The sequence below is a fragment of the Aptenodytes forsteri genome, unplaced genomic scaffold, assembly GCF_000699145.1.
Source record: "Aptenodytes forsteri isolate BGI_AS27 unplaced genomic scaffold, ASM69914v1 Scaffold46, whole genome shotgun sequence".
Classification (NCBI taxonomy): domain Eukaryota; kingdom Metazoa; phylum Chordata; class Aves; order Sphenisciformes; family Spheniscidae; genus Aptenodytes; species Aptenodytes forsteri.
Genome location: NW_008794774.1, coordinates 4,560,309 through 4,576,459, shown reverse-complemented (window position 1 = coordinate 4,576,459; position 16,151 = coordinate 4,560,309). Strand labels below are relative to the sequence as shown.

The 16,151-nt window shown below is 36.7% G+C and overlaps 1 protein-coding gene across 4 annotated transcripts in view; it reads left to right on the top strand.

Annotated features, from left to right (window-relative positions):
* The window catches only part of ZDHHC21 (zinc finger DHHC-type containing 21), a 35,841-nt gene that overhangs the window by 8,927 nt on the left and 10,763 nt on the right, over positions 1-16,151 (top strand). For all 4 annotated transcript variants that reach the window (XR_002086125.1, XM_009274277.1, XM_019470770.1 and 1 more), the window contains exons 5-6: positions 1,269-1,407; positions 10,575-10,691. Coding sequence is in view for 3 of the 4 variants with exons in the window: in XM_009274277.1 (XP_009272552.1) it covers positions 1,269-1,407; positions 10,575-10,691 (256 nt within the window). In the remaining variant the exon portion in view is untranslated. The remainder of the gene's footprint in view (positions 1-1,268; positions 1,408-10,574; positions 10,692-16,151) is intronic.

Sequence of the window (16,151 nt, the reverse complement as noted above, 5' to 3'; positions counted from 1 at the left end):
GGCTGTGCTGAGTAGAAAATGTTATTGACTCATATCATGCCCCACTTGTCATAGCTTCTCTGATTTTGTAGTGAAATTGCCTATTTTCGTGTTCTCTAACTAGTTTCAGTCAAAATGTACTAGTCTGGCTAAAATTCTCTATTTAAACTGATTGTTTGTAGCTTAAAATGAACACAAACATTTCTGTCAGTAGTTCTGAGGTATAATTTCCAGCAAGACAGCAATGATGAACTGCGGAGGACAGAATTGACATCAGGATCCTCCTATGTTGATTTAGCCATTTTTCAAACTACCCTTTTTGTCAATCACTACTTCAGAAAATAGTGCCAGTATGGTGGTTTTGTCATTATGGCTTAGCTTGGTACTGATGTCTGTGCCAACGCTTGCATGAAATTGCACCCCAGCCACATTTTTTGCATCCATGTAACTTCTGTGAAGCAGACTAGACATAGATTTCAAAGGTTTTGAATCCTGTACTTAAGATTTCTAGAATCCTTGTGATTCCTTTACTCCTTTATGTTGGAGTAGGCAGAAGGAGCTTCTGAACAGAGATGCCTGTTCTGTCTTCTGTGTCTTAGGCCCATTCCTAAGTCATGCTTATTTGTCATTGGGGTACCCTGTGACTGCATTTATTTCAAACCATTCATTTGCGATTTCAAAGGTTTTGAATCCTGTACTTAAGATTTCTAGAATCCTTGTGATTCCTTTACTCCTTTATGTTGGAGTAGGCAGAAGGAGCTTCTGAACAGAGATGCCTGTTCTGTCTTCTGTGTCTTAGGCCCATTCCTAAGTCATGCTTATTTGTCATTGGGGTACCCTGTGACTGCATTTATTTCAAACCATTCATTTGCAGTTTTTGGACTCCAAGTAGTTCACCACCACTGAAATATGTTGAGTAGCAGAAGTTAATACATATTACTGTGAAATTTTACATATTTTTTAAAAATAATTTTGTTACTTGAGTATTACTTAAAATTGTTGGAGTATCTTTGCTATATGAAGGTATGGAGAAATATGTCTCCTGTTCTAAGCAGTGATCTCAGTAATGCAACCTACACTTTTAAGTGGCAACGTAAGGAAACTACTCTCTACAGTAACTGCTGTCTCTAACATAGAGACCATCACTTCGATTAAGAATGGAGTGATTAGTCAGTAGTTCTTATGTTTGCTCCATAAATAATCATAACCGCTCTTATTCACACTATCGTAACTGCAGTGTTAAAGTCTTTATCTTTCTGTCTTTATATATGCACTTTGTTTCTCTGCAGGATTAATAATTGTGTTGGTGAAGACAATCATTGGCTGGTTTTACAGCTGTGTTTCTACACTCAGATCCTTAGTTCCTATACGCTGATACTTGATTTCTGCCATTACTACTACTTTTTGCCTCTGAAAAAGGAAAACTGGGTAAGAATCTGTTTTCTCTACAAAGTGAACAAATAGCTAGTACTGCAATGTAATTTATTTTGGTATCTAGTTACTACACTTTTCTTTTGTTCAGCTGTTGACAGTGAAAAGAGTTCATCTAGATCTATGTTATCAAGTGAGCAAACTGATTTATGGTAAGTAACAAAATATCATTCTAAAAGGGTATATGATTTCTATGCATTAAAAACACATTAGTTTTCTTAGAAATCTAGGAAAGGAGGACAGAACCACTTAGGTTCTTTTAGAAGTCATTAGTGAATACTGGGAAGAAGCAAGGTAACTACTTCAGGTGTATTCAAATTTCTTTTTACTTTCTCCAAAGTAAATTTATGCAGAGTGTATATCTATCCTAAGTCCCTATTTAAAAATGCTGATATTGCCAGAAAAAAGAGAAAAAACATACAATCATTCTGAAAGGAGAAAAATGTACATTGCTTTTGAAGCAGTATTTCGTGTTGCTTTGAAAAGGTCATGTGGGTTAAGAGAGAATTAAGTTTGGTTTGTTTTACTTGGACTCTATGCCATTATCATATTTCAACGTCTTGTCATCAGCAAAACGCAGCTGAACTCACAAACAGAGAAAATGGACTTATGGATTGGAATAGAGTAAAAAATTATGGAATTTCGTCCATTATGGAATTGAAGTTGTAAAGTCTCTGTGTCTGGTGCTCATTTATGTCTCTTATCTGTAATGTTCAGAATATTCAAGAGGTTTGCTTGAAAGTTGCTGAGTGCAAAGCTGATATTCTTTCTTTTGAAGAAAATGTTGTAAGATCTTGCTCATAAAGAAACATAAAAACTTCTACCCAAAATCTGAAATGGTCTTTGTATTTGTACTGGACTATAACAAATACAAACACACTAAAGAGAAAAACCTAGAAAACAAGTTTAAAACTTATTCAAAATCAGATAACATTCCAGATGTCCTAAGTGAAGAGACTAAGACCATCCCAGAAATTGGTAGTGTACTCTAGATCTCGTTGACCTTTTTTCCAAGTACTGAAGTGCTGCAGATTTTTTTATTCCATGCTGCTGTGACACCCCAGCATACTCTGCTGGTGGTGTCACACCCATCTTTCAGGGCTGCTGGAGACTGGCCTTTGGTTATGGGTAAGGCAAGTCCCATTTTCCATTTTGTTGAACAACTTAAGTTTGTTGTATTATTTTATATCCTAAATGATATAAAATAAGAATATTAAACTTCCTGAAAAAGTTCTATTTCTGGAAAAGAATGGGGCATAGCCTTCCAAGCTTCTTATTTGCTCCCATATCAGTCTGCAGTGGATGTGATGTTCCCAAGAAAATGTATGTGAAGATGATATGTCAAAGGAGAGCTGAAAATGTATGAAGACTGTACTCCTTGGATCATCCAGAACTGATGAAAGAGTTATATTCAAGTTGATAGATACCAACTTTTTATTATATGGAATGTACCAAAGTTGAGGATTTTTGCAAATCTCTCTTAAAATAACTTCTATTCTAAAGGAATTTCTTTTTTTTTTTTTTTCATATATATGAATATTTCCATTTAAATGGTTTAAGGGACTCTAGAAATACAGAAAAGAGAAGAATTTGCTGTCTGCTTGGAGCATTCTTCCATAGACACTGCCCTGTAAACTGAGACAGACCTGTCAAATGAGTCTCTTGAAATGGAGTACTCACATTTTTCACTTTGTTTCCAGTTTGTTGCAGATGGGCTTTTCATTTTCACCTTGTTTTACAGGCACTGTGAGATCTGAGGGAGCTGTTTTGATTTGCTATACCTGCATTCAGGTTAAAAGGGATATGAAGTTGCAGTCTTTCTCTATTAGTGAAGAAATCTGTCATCTAAGTAAAATTTCTTATGGATATGTTATGTTTTGGGTTTTGGAAAGTTAATGTTTTTGAAGGATAACTAAATGTAAATGCCTTTGCTTCTAGTCTCAGTAGCTTTGTAAACTTCTTTTTAATTTATAAACTAAGTTAACCTACTGCATTTCTGGACAGAGTAATCTTACACTTTCTGTATTCTGAAGGCTTCCCATGCACAGGGTTTGCAGGTTTCAAGTGCAAAGGCTTCTCAATGATACTGATCTGAATACTGGATTGGATATTGCAGTGCTTCTAGGAGTGTTATTTTCCAAAGATAAAATCTTGGTATGAAATTGGCCGTGCTTCTCTAATAGTGTAATTTCATGGTAGAATATTTCCTTTTTATTGCGAGAGTCCCCTGAATGCTTTAACTCACTTCAAGTAATGACACTGTGTTTAGATAACGAACCCAAGTTCTGTTTGTTAGCCTTGCTTTTTAAAAGCAGGATGAAAGGGAACCAAATTATTTGCTTGAAGATGGTCTGTGCAAGAGAGGAAAAGGGAAAACATGTTTCCTTCAGACAGTTTACAACCTCTAAAGAGGTAATAATAAATGGTTATTAATAATAACAGTTCAAAAAATGAATATGTATAAATCTTTGTTCTTGATGGTTTAACTGGGTAAATTTCAAGTCTTTTGGAGAGAGACCTATTTTTAATATCTACCCTTTAGAAGATGTGACGCGTTAGGAGGCAGAATACATACACAGTAATTATTTTAACCCAGTTTAATGTAGTTGCCTGAAGAGTGGATCAGGTTCCCATGTTTGACTGCCTAAATTTAGAGTCATGGAAAAAACGGAGTACGTTGTTCTGTTTAGTTTTGTTTTGTTTTAGCAGTGGGTTTTTTTGCTTATCAATTGGCATATGTGGACACTTCAAATGGCACTCTTCCTGTTGAAAAACTGGATCTGTGTTATGGTATATAACATTCTGTGCCCCAGAGAGATAAATATGTTTACACCATATAGAAAAACTTAGTAGACACAGCAGGTCTGTTCTGTTCTGTCCTTCGTTAAGTTTAGAATTACACTGAATAGTATTTAGCTTTCTCAGTTTTTCAGCTGCAGGATTGGGGGGCACACACTGAAGTACAGAAAACTATTTGTTTGGGTGTCTAGTCAATATATCTGCCTGGAAGATGACATCAGGGCCCCATTAAGCTGATTTTTTTAAAGTGTTGCTAAGGATGTGATGCCATATAACTTCATGCCACAGAATAATTTGTCAGAATTACATAATTTTGACATCAAATGAACAGGACCAGTGAGAAGTTTTGCTTACTATTAGTTAGGTTTTTAGGCAAGCATCCTGCAAGATTCTTTTAGTCTTTGTATATCAATTAAAGCTAAAGTACCACAGCATTCCAGAGACTGCAGTACCTTCTACCTTTCACAGAAGTGCTATTCTGTGTCGAAATTTTGGCCGTAACCAAGAGCTTACATTTTCTGAATTGACAGGGGCTAGTGCTTAGCACAGATTCAAAAAACTGGATAATTTTTTTCTAAACAGCCATCTGGAATTAGCTTACTTCCTGCTCATTAAAAATACTTGTGAATTTTTTGGCGGTGTGCCTTCATCTTAATTTTTATTCTTTGGATATAAAATAATACGTAACACAAGCTGTAAAATTAAAATTGCTTCTAATGCTGTTGTGATATAATCATTTTATCACAGTACTGATTAGTGCATTATGAAAATATGATCACTGTATGCATGTTAGTATGTCCTTCTGAATGAAAATTTGTGGGTTTTATTTTTAAAGGGTTGAGTAAGAAAAACATTTTTAATTAATTATAAGGTAAGGGTGATAGCTTTAAAGCTAATGGAGGAAGCCATTTCAATAGAGATACAATCTTTCAGCTTCAGGTCTTATGGCAGAACATTGCTTCATAGTATTCTTGGCTCTTGTGATTGATACACCGCCAGAGATGGATTGTGTGTGGTTATTGCTTCTGTTTGTCCAGCAGGAGGAGTACCATTGCTGCTAGAAATTAAGGAAGTGGTAATTTTGTCTATGTGAGATCCTAGCAGAAGAAAAATAATATATTTCCAATAAAACAGCATACGAGTTCCTCTGCTAGTTTGGTGATTTTCAGAGGCTAAGCCTGGAACATTCTTAATTTTGCATCTTCATTAAAAAAATCAAGGTCAGGAAGTCTGTATCTTTTAGGAAGTATTCAATCTTGTGGATAGTGGGATGAGAAGAATAAATACTAGTCTTCTCATGACTACATGGTTGCTCTCTATATGGCTGTGCTGGCACAGATTCTAGACACAGCTGGTCAAGTAGAAGTAAAAATAAATGCTTTGGCCGTATATTTTACCTGATTCATAGAAGGCTTTTAATCTTTTCAGCAGAAGTTTTGCTGATACATTCTGTTTGCTAGAAATGTTGCTGGAATTATTGTCATAGCAAAAACCACTGACATATAAAAACCCAAACCCCTTTGCTCAGGTTTAGTTTTATTTTGTTCCTGGTTCTGCAGTTATCCATTGCCCGTTATGAAAATATTGTTACTTAACTAATTTTTAAAGTGTTCTGAGGTCTATTGGTAGAGCGGGGAGGAAACATCACGGAGGAAGCATTGTGGCAATATCAGCCTGCTCTGTCTGGGACTCAGCTTTCTCAATTCCAAATAAAAGGTGTTGGGAAATAGTCATTAAACTTTGTGAGAAGATTGTTTATGGTAATATTTATTTTAATATTATGTATTAACTACTATTAATTAAAATCTGAAAATATGTATCATCCAAAGTCCATTTATATTGTAAAGAGAATCTAAAGGAAATCTTTTCTCTTAGGGTCATGAAATGACCTGCAGGATGTGAGAGTTTTTTAAAAAAATGAAAATACGTCAACATTTTCCTTCTCAGTGTTCTGCAAAACCAACCTATACTCCTCCTGTATAATTATAAGGACAGTACATGAATATTGAATTAAGTTTGGAAAGTAAATATGTGGTCTGTAGAGAAAAGATAGGAATGACCGAGAGGATAACATTTTGTAAAAACTTAGTATATCGATAGTGTCATTTTTATGCGAAGATTGTATGGCCTTTTCTTAAAATCTGTTCTAGTCTGAAATTATTTCAGAATTATCACTTTGGATTGAACTCTGTGTAAACAATCGTTTTTGGAATCGGAGTGCTATTCCCATTTTCACTTTAAACTAAATCAGTCATGAATCAGAGTGGAAAATTACTCATTTAGTAGACCTGAAATAGTCCTGAATAAAAAAAGCGCTTTACATAAATATCATCTCCACAAAAGGGCTTATTAGAATGCAGCTTGTGTTCTGTGAATTAATTTTCTCTTTTTTTTCTTAACATGAGTGAATTTTCTCCGTTGTACCTCTCCTTCCTCTTTCTTCCTGCAAAACCTGCAGTCTGTATTTTTTGCTTCGCTTTTTTGAATCTGACAGCCTGGCTTTGTTCTGTATTCTACAGTGTTTTTATGATAGCCAAGTTGATAGACTGACTGGGATAGACATCCTGGGCATTTGCAACTGAGAATAGACAAGCAAGTTAGCATGCGTTACATGAAGTATCCCTTCCCCAAGATAAAGATGAAGTCTCTTAATATATTTTGTTAGTATATTAATTTCTGTGTATATCATATTTCAGTAGAGAAACAAGATTGAATAAATGAATCTTACATTGTAAATGAAAATTTATGAAGATTGTTTTTCACTTGGTCTCTTCTGGAAGAGATACAATAGTCCTGCATTGGTCCTGCTGAAAGCTCCGTGTTCTGTAGAGTGTGCTGGTTTTAAAGGAATACTGTAAACCCTTGGAAATAATAACCCCATACTGCAAATGGCAGGGACCCGTTAAATGTTTTTATGCTTTTTTTTTCGTTGTTATCAGGGTAAAAAGAAAGTTGAATTTGGAAGCAGTAGCCACATAATTGATCATGATCTTGAGCTGACCCATCATTGTTTTTGATCTCTCTCCTGTATGATAGCATAAAGCTATAATAGCTGTTTTCCTAGACAATGGTAGCATGTTTTGTAGGGTTCATCCTTAACAGTTGATGCTCACAAACGAAGACATGGCATGTGTTCTGCCATGGGGTTGAGGAAGTCTCGTGTGAATCTGACACGGAGACGCTTTCTGTGGAATGTTTTGGTATTGTCTGTTAAGATAAAGATGCCAGATCTCATCATTTGTAATCCATTCCTCAACATAATGCTACAGACCTACACTTTGTTTCTTATTTTGTGACAAGTTTCTATTGTACACATTTCTATCCATTTTTATAAGTAGCCAAGAATCCTTGCAGTTTGACTGGATGGATAGAAGTAGTGGCTAAAGGGAACTTAAAAACCTTTAGAACAGGCAACAGCCTGGGGGCAGGGCACATCTGAGCTGTGTAGGAAATACTAAGTAGAAAGGTAACGGCAGCAACCCATGTGAACTGAAGTTTTGACAGAGCAGTTAGGCTGTGATGTTGACAAAAAGGAGAGGAGAAAGTGGATATCTGAAGGGCAGCTCTCACATTGTTAAAACTGTACATTTAACATCTGTGCCAAGGCCACATATGTCAGCCTGGCCCAGCATGGAAAAAAGCTGCTATGGGACAAAACCCTGTTGTGCCGTGAGAGAGAGTTCCTGCATTGGTGATGTTAGCTTACGTGTGCTTATGCTTTGTGGCTCAGTCTGTGTAGTTCTTTCTCTTAGCACAGATAGTGTGATTTTGGAGGTTGGGGGGGCAGGCTGTCTCAGTACTCACACTGCACTGAGATTGGTGAGTCCCGAATGGTGTTTGAACATATCTCTTCAAAATACATTGAAAGAGGAATTGATTAATTATTGGCTAAGTCTTGGGGGTTTATTTATTATAGTTTTGATTGGTTTTCTTAGCTGGGAAAAATGTTTTTGTCAGTTCTGAGAAGAAATAATAAAAACAAATTGGGTTGAGCTTTTATGTAAAGCAGCAACATCCTAAATGTATTATTATTACCACTACTATTACTACTACTGTGATTTAAATAGATTTTTTAAAATGGTCTTTCTTCTATTTTCATGGAGTCACATGTTTCTATTACAACGCAGAATTGTGAAAGTAGCTCTGTTATTGAGGTCTGATTACCAAAAGACTATTCCTGCATATACTTTGGTTTTCTATAGAAAAATGCTGTTCTGTCTGTACGGTTTGCGAGGTGAGGGCCCAGTATTGATTTCCAGGTCATCATTGCCTCAGAGACTTTGATTCCCCTAGGGTTGTGTAATGGCTGGAAAAAACATTGGTGATGTCACCTCTTCTCACTAGTAATTCAGCAACCCCCAGTCTTTTGTGGTAGATACTTTAACCTTTTAGGGAAGAAGGAAGGAAGGAAGGAAGGAAGGAAGGAAGGAAAGGCAGAGTAGTATTCCTTGGTCTTCACTTCAGTATGAAAGGTCTTTCCTTTTCTGTACCTCTAGTTTTAACATGGGTTAGAAGGGCCAAAAGCAAAATGCAGTGTGCCTTCTTTATGCTAGGATTTTCTGTTGTCAAGCGTTGGGTGATGTCTCTTTTTCCCGCTGAAGATGATGCTCAAGAGAAGGAACTCTTCTAATTAGAGTGTTGGGGGGATGCCAAGAGCTGTATTACAAACTTTTTTTCTAATGAAGGAGTGTGATGCTAGATCCAGAATGCAGCTTCACTGTTGGCACTCTTCTCTCACATTTCACTGTTTTCTGTCAAGTTGAGTTTGAATACATTAAAACATTTCTGATATAATAAAACAACACACCTATGAAGATACAAAGAGAAAGTATTTTACAGCTAGTAGAACTTGTGTCTTACCTTGCTTTTCTTTAAAGCTTTGGTGGGCTGGTGGAAAGGGGAATAAAGACTGGTATGAATGCTTTTATTTTGAGTTGATTTAACTTTGAATTAACTTGTTAACTGAGTAAGAAGAGTTTAAAAAAAAAAGAAATTAAGCATATATTTTCTACAGCAGCAAGAAAGGCCAATACTAACAGGAAATTGCTTACCAGTTCAGAAAAGACTGGTGAGGTTTGCTTTTTGTTTTAGCTGGTTAACTAGTGATTTCTTCTTGTTCATTAAATATTGACTTTCTTCACAGCTTTAGTAGCTGGTATAAACTTTTTTCCTGGGTTTATATTTTGAACCTTCATGGAAGTAATTTAAATTTAAAATCAGACTTTTTTACTAAATCTAATTTGCTTTAACTATTCTCTGTTTAATTAAAACCCAGTATTCCTGAACCTAAGAATTCCTCTTCCTTAAGTCCTACTGGTGAACATAAAGAAGGAAAGTTCAAAAGCGGTGGTTGTTTTTTTTTTTCTCATTCAGTTCACTTTTATGTTCTGGTTGTAATTTAAAGTTTACTTGAGAGGTTTTAATAGTTTCCTACTGTGATCTGGCTTTTCTAAGTGGAAAAACAGATGTGTACATTCAAAAAACAGCTTTGAGAACACAATCGTAACTTATAAATAAGAGAATGGGTGTGTTAACTCATTATCAAAGGGTAAGATGGGGTGTGAACTTGCAGTACATCTACAGTAATCGCCATGTACAAATGTTTTCCTGTGATAAAAATAAGGTGTTTTATCCTTTGAAAAAGATCTATAAAACTGTCTTACACTTTTGGTATTTTCTGCTGGGTGAGAGCAGACTTTCCAGAGCAGCTGATACAGTAAATTCATGTTCTCCTGTACCCTGAGGCAACTTGGTTGTGCACCCATATGCACAGTTATAATAATCCATTTAAGGCCAAAATTTAAAAGTTGAAGATAAGTTTATGTTGCATAATAGACAGCATTACAGTGAGACCAATCCAATACAGATACTTGGATTTTGTAGGTACCATCTTCAAGAGTCAGGCTAGGAATGTTGTTATTTTTATTACAAAAGAGGTGATGTTAAAATGAAATTTGCTGTGGCTGGGAGCCAAGATATAGGAGTCTTATAAATCAGACTGTTTAACAGAATGATTTTCTTACGTTTTGGAGCTTGTGTGTAGCAATCTGGCACAGTTTGAGATGGAAGATTCAGGAATAACCCATTTGAGCTCGATCTATTCCCAAACCGTAAATACCTGAATGAGTTTTTTTTAACAGTCTGGCAAAAAACCCCCAATTGTTTACATGTATAAGTAAAAGATTATTGGTTTATAATTTTAGCATATAAATGTATCAATGATTTGCAATGTATCTCAAAAATCCAGTATTTGCCTTTAGCTTAAGTCTTTGGAAACAGCTCTTATCTAGTATTTCCACTCGGTTCAAAGACTTAAATTAATTTGTAAGTGCTAAAGTCTCTCTCTTCTTTCTGTCTTGTTCTAGGATGTTTTTGTATTTAGGCATGAACTTGCTCTCCTAAGAATATCTGCCTTCATGGGTCTAATAATATTAGGTGGAATAAGTGGACTCTTTTACACTCAGCTAATGGGTATTTTCACTGTAAGTATCTAATTTTAGAAGTATATATTAGTTTTATTTTCAATAAAATTAATAAAAGCAGAAAAGCAGATTGCATTTAAGGGAAGAATAGAGAAACACTTGGACTATGAGGCACCTATTTAGTACGTGCTCTGTCAAGACTTGTCTCCAAGGAAGTCTTAAGAAGCCTTCTAACAAACAAGTGTCTAATAATTCACCTATCAAGGCAATTTCCTGATTTGTATTAGTAAAATAAAACCATACATTGTCCTGGAATTGTGCAGTGTACAAGGTACGTATTTGTGGGTTTTGATTTTTGTTTTTATTTTAAACTCTTATGTGCCTGGTCTCATTGTACTTTGTGACAGTGAGGCCCACTGATAAATCATACATTCTGAGAACATAGGTTTTTTGTTATGTTTTTTAATAAATATGCTTATTTTCATATCTCTTCAGTTACCAAACTGTGGAGTGGAATCACGTACAATTTCTAGTCCAAATGCATATTCTGTATTTAAAAGTACAGAAAAAAATCCTCTGCATGGAAAAATTTTCAGTTAAATGAATTTGGTAGTGTAATAAATATCTACAAGAAACAAGCTTTTGTTGCTGTAACATCCTGTTCTGTACATTAGAAGTTAATCACTGCCAGTGAATTCTTTAAAGTTATCTTGAGAATCCATAGAAGTCTTTGAAGTACTGCAGTGTTGAACAGAGAGAGTACATTAGTTGGATCTATACATGTCTGAAAGGGTGTATGATCTGGCCTGCAAAACTTTTTTTTTAAAGACAATAACATACAAGATGACAGCATCTTTGTGACTACAACTGATTGAGATCTGCCTGAGATTTCATTTCGGGATTATGAGGGTTTACACAGTATTAACCTTTGTAGGTGCACAATGGAAAACCTCCTAACTGTATTATGTAATTCCTTTGTATGGAATAAAGGACAAAAATTACTGTATAGTTTTTCCTTCTGTTAGATAAAACAATAATATTGCTTATTGTTTTTATTGTATTACCTTCACATAAGTTTACTGCCTTCTGCTCTTTGTGTGACTGTAGCTATGCTGTGTATTATTTTTGCTATCCTCCAGCTGCTCTACCAGACTGCTTTCTGCACTTTCTGTCAACCGCCAGGTCTACAGATTTACCTTTGTGCCCCTTTACTGCGTGCCTGATTTCTGTTCCAGGGTCTTGCTGACAGGTTCTCACCTCTCTGTTTAAATGCTGGCACACAAGCTTTGTGTCTGCGTCCTCTAGAGTTCGGATTTTTTTTTCATCCGATACTATGCCTTGCTGGGTATCTAGCTGAAGTGGTGCAGGCACCTGAATTCTGCTCACCCTCACTCCCAGTAGTGGGAGAGACAGAAACTCAGGGAGCCTTAGAGTTCAGATGCCGAAATATGAATGTCTTTTTAGTCTCTGTTAAATGGATATATGAGAAGGAACAAAAAGCCATGTGATCGGTGCTACACTAAAACACAGAAATGATACAGAAGAAAACAAGGAACAAAACCTAAGTCTACCATTCTGTTCTGTGTGCTGCCAGAAGCTGGACTAAATTTTGGCAGTGGCCATCAGCATCTGTTCAGATACTATTAGTATACATGAAATAAAAACTCTCAGACTGAACCTGATTCTGTCAGATGCACCTGAAACTTGAGACATTTCTGTTCTGACACAGGATACCAACTGTGCTGCCTCTGCAACAGGCATGAATTCCCAGTATGTTCTTTCACCGTTCTGAGCCTTAACGCTGTCAGGCTGCTACCACCACTGCAGACTCTTATAAAAAGTGCTGTAAAGACCCTTTATTCTACGTCAGTTGTATAATATACTTTGAAGTACATCCCATTGCACTTACTTAGCTGGCCGCTACCCTGGAACAGATGTGGGCTAATAGCATTTTCAAGTCCAACCTCCTTTTATGTGCTCAAATCATAATTCTGTGGGTTGCTGAGCTGCAGTATGCCTGGACACTCTCTTTTGTCCTCTTTGCCAAACTTTGTGAAACAAACACACCACAGTAATTGCAGATATGGATGGACTATGAGAGGCAGATGCTGGAAAGTACAGATCTTCTGCATTAGCGCCTCTCACTGCACCCTACCTGTAGCAGAGGGGCTATTGCGCTTGGCTCATATGGACAAGTTTTTAGGTTTGGGATTGTTGGGTTGGGCTTGCTGGGGAAGTAGAAATCCATTACTGGGATCTCCAAACTCTTAATTCATTCACACTATGTGGATGCTATTGCATTGACTCATTGAAGAACGTAGGTCATCTAGTCCATCCCCGTTCAAAGCACAATCGTCTTCTTCCTTTTCATTTCTTTCTTCGTGAGTATAGAATTAGCAAGAATAAACAATACAGTCATTTTGAGGAAATCTGCTTGGGAACAATTAGTCAGACTTCAAACGAACAAAGCCAAATCTGTTTGGTGAGGTTGTGCTTAGTGCAAGTTGTGTCAGAAAATCTTTCTGTACAAATGGTTTTTGATTGTCGGAATTGTAGTGTGGGGATTTGCTTCCTCCATAAGTACTTACTAACAGTTTTGGCTAGCCAATGCAAAAGGCAGAGGAGAGGGCAGCAGGTGAGTGAGTAGTTTCTCTGCAGGCTCCCCAAAGAGACGCCTATGATGCATAGAATAGGGAAACAAAGAGGCTGGGTATACCCACTCACAGTGCTGAGCACACAGTGCTGAGCGCACAGTGTGGAAGACATTCAAGTCCTGTAGAAGCAATGAACCGTGATCACTAAAAGACAGCGATGTTCCTACTGTGTACTGTGCTGGGGTTACTGTTCAGCATCTAACCTTCCTGTATAAACTAAGCAAATTGTGTCTGAAATGAGCTCTATTTAAAATAATGAATTAATAATGAAATTAAGCTTAACTTAGTATAAGGTACAGATCAAAATTTATTTAACAGCAGAACAATCATTGAAGTGTGATAGTGCAGACTTGAGGTTAATTCAAAAGAAACTCAAACACTTGACGGCATAGATATGCACGGTTAAAGCATTCTTGTTATATTAATTGCTCCATAGCTATTCTTGAGAGCATTAATTTCGGTGATTGCTGAAGCTGCCCAGAGATGTGTGCAAGAGAGGTGGACAAGAGCATGGGCCTTTTGAAAAAGGTGAAGCAGAGCAGCTCTTGCTTGTGCTTGTACAGGAAAACAGACAATAAACATTTTCCTAGTTCATCCTCCGTGCCTGTGTTCGCAGTTTAACATCAAGCCAAGATTAGTTCCACAACTCCTGGATAAAAGTTATTTTTAAATAATAAAGACAATCAGCATTTCAGCTCTGTGATCTAAACATTGTCTGATACATACTGTTGCTAAATGAGTCCAGCAAGTTCAGGTTTGTTGAGGTTTAATGTTATTATTTACCTATATTTCAAATGCTGCCAAAATTGTATTTTTTGGAAAGAAAAATAAACTCAAGATTTATCAAACTTCGGCCCTTTTGTAGCAAAACTTCCTGATTCTCCGTAAGGTAAATTTGCTTCACTGTCATTATATAATTTTCCAGAAACGAAGCCAATAGTTTCTGTTTCGCCTGCGTAATATAAAGCTAAGGCTACTTTTTTCCAGGAATATTGGACATGCATATTAAAAAAATCCCCTGTTCTCGGTCTTTTGTTATCTTCTACATACACAGAATGTGCTCAGCTTACTGTCAGTCTCACAGAAGCAACCTGGGATAATGAAACCACAGAGTTGTTCGGTCTCCTTTAGCATCATAAGTATCAAGGAACTAGGACCTGAAATGGCAACTTCGTGCCTCATTGTTTATGGTTGATTTCCACGGTCTGATGGCTCTGCTCAAATGTAAATGATTGGAATGTAGCATGCATTATGAAGCGTGATGTGTACCCTAGGTCAGAGCACTCGTGCTGATTCTTCATAGTTACAGAAGTTTATCCTTTTGCCACTGCAGCAATATAGATAAATTTGAATGTATGGAACTAATTTGCATTAAGTGACCTTTGTATACAGCATTTTTATAAGCAGAGTTGCTCTTTACTAGAATTGAGCTAAGTGATAGCTTGACAAGCCATAAGAACAAGCAGAAGTTTTTCGTAGGATTTAAGGGGAAATATTGGCATTTTCTCCTCTTCGACAAATTTTTTCAGAAGTCAGAAAATGTTGTCCAACTGAACATGTAATGGAAAGGATATATCTGATATACTCCTGCATGTTTTTCTGGAAGAGAGCAGTAGCTAAACCAGGAAAGCAAAGAGGCACATTATGAAGTGCAGGTGAGATATTCTGCTGTGTGTGCCGGCACTTTCCAAAATTCAGTGGTGGTGTGCAGTTGACCACCTGTGCCTATCATTGCATAACTCTCATTGGTTATAACAGTAGATCCATTATGTAAAAGTTCTTTAAGAAAAAAAGGCATGTAATCTGCTGTTATTCTGTTACATGGGTGTTCAACAGATACTAAGATGCCTGGAAAAAATGTGCTCTCTGGTAAAAATGAAAATTTTATAACTTGTGTACTCAAATTTGGCTCTTACACAGAGAATGTTCTTAAGGCTGTACTGCTTGAGAAGGTGATTAACAGACCAAGTTACCTCATGTGCAGTGATTTCTCTGAGTAGATTTACCACCTCTCTTACCGTGTCGCTGCTAGGGTATCATTAGCACAAGGCTATTCATATCTCATGTGGAGGTCCAGGAAGCCAAAGAGCAAGGGAGGTGATTTCCTACAATGAGAAGAGAACAGCTGGTTGGCAAAAACTGTCCTTAGAGGAACTTCTGACATGAATTGTTCTGATGAAGGGGGGAGCTGCTGAGGTGGCCTCTCTATATGGGATTAGTGCTTTCTCCCTAGAAGCTAGCATGTGTGAAACAGTTCTAGCAGAAGGGGCACATGGCTCTTTTCGTCCTCCTTCTCCAGTTGCTTTCCCCAAGCTCTGTTTGCCTTTACTGTCATCATCATCCTGAATTTTAACACTTCTTCCAGCATGTACCTGAGATCACTCTTGGGGAACTTTTTTTGGATACTTTGGAAATAGAGGTATCTAAGTTCTGTCTAGTAAGTCTTCTCTGATTCAGAAGTCTCTGAAATAGGGACAAATTTAAGATGCTAATTTAGGAATGCTAGGATCCTAAGAAGATACTTTTCTTAAAATCTCAGCATAACAATTAGTCTTCTTACTTATAATTTTCATGTTTGTAGAGAAGTGGGTGGAAGAAACTAGTTTCACCCATGAAGAAAGCACTGTCTGATGTCATTTCCAAAATGATCATGCATTTATATTGAAGGCCTGCTTATCTTCCGTGCTTGGTGCTTGCTTTTCCAGTCCTCTGTTCACTGTCATTGCTTGTAGTGCAAATTCAAATTTTATATTCCTTAACTGGAAATGAGCCTGTATTCTTACATTCCCAGGCAGCATGATGTTTTTTAATGACTTTGCTTGAGAAGTAAAAGCAAGCTTCACATAAAACAGTAAGTAAAAACAAA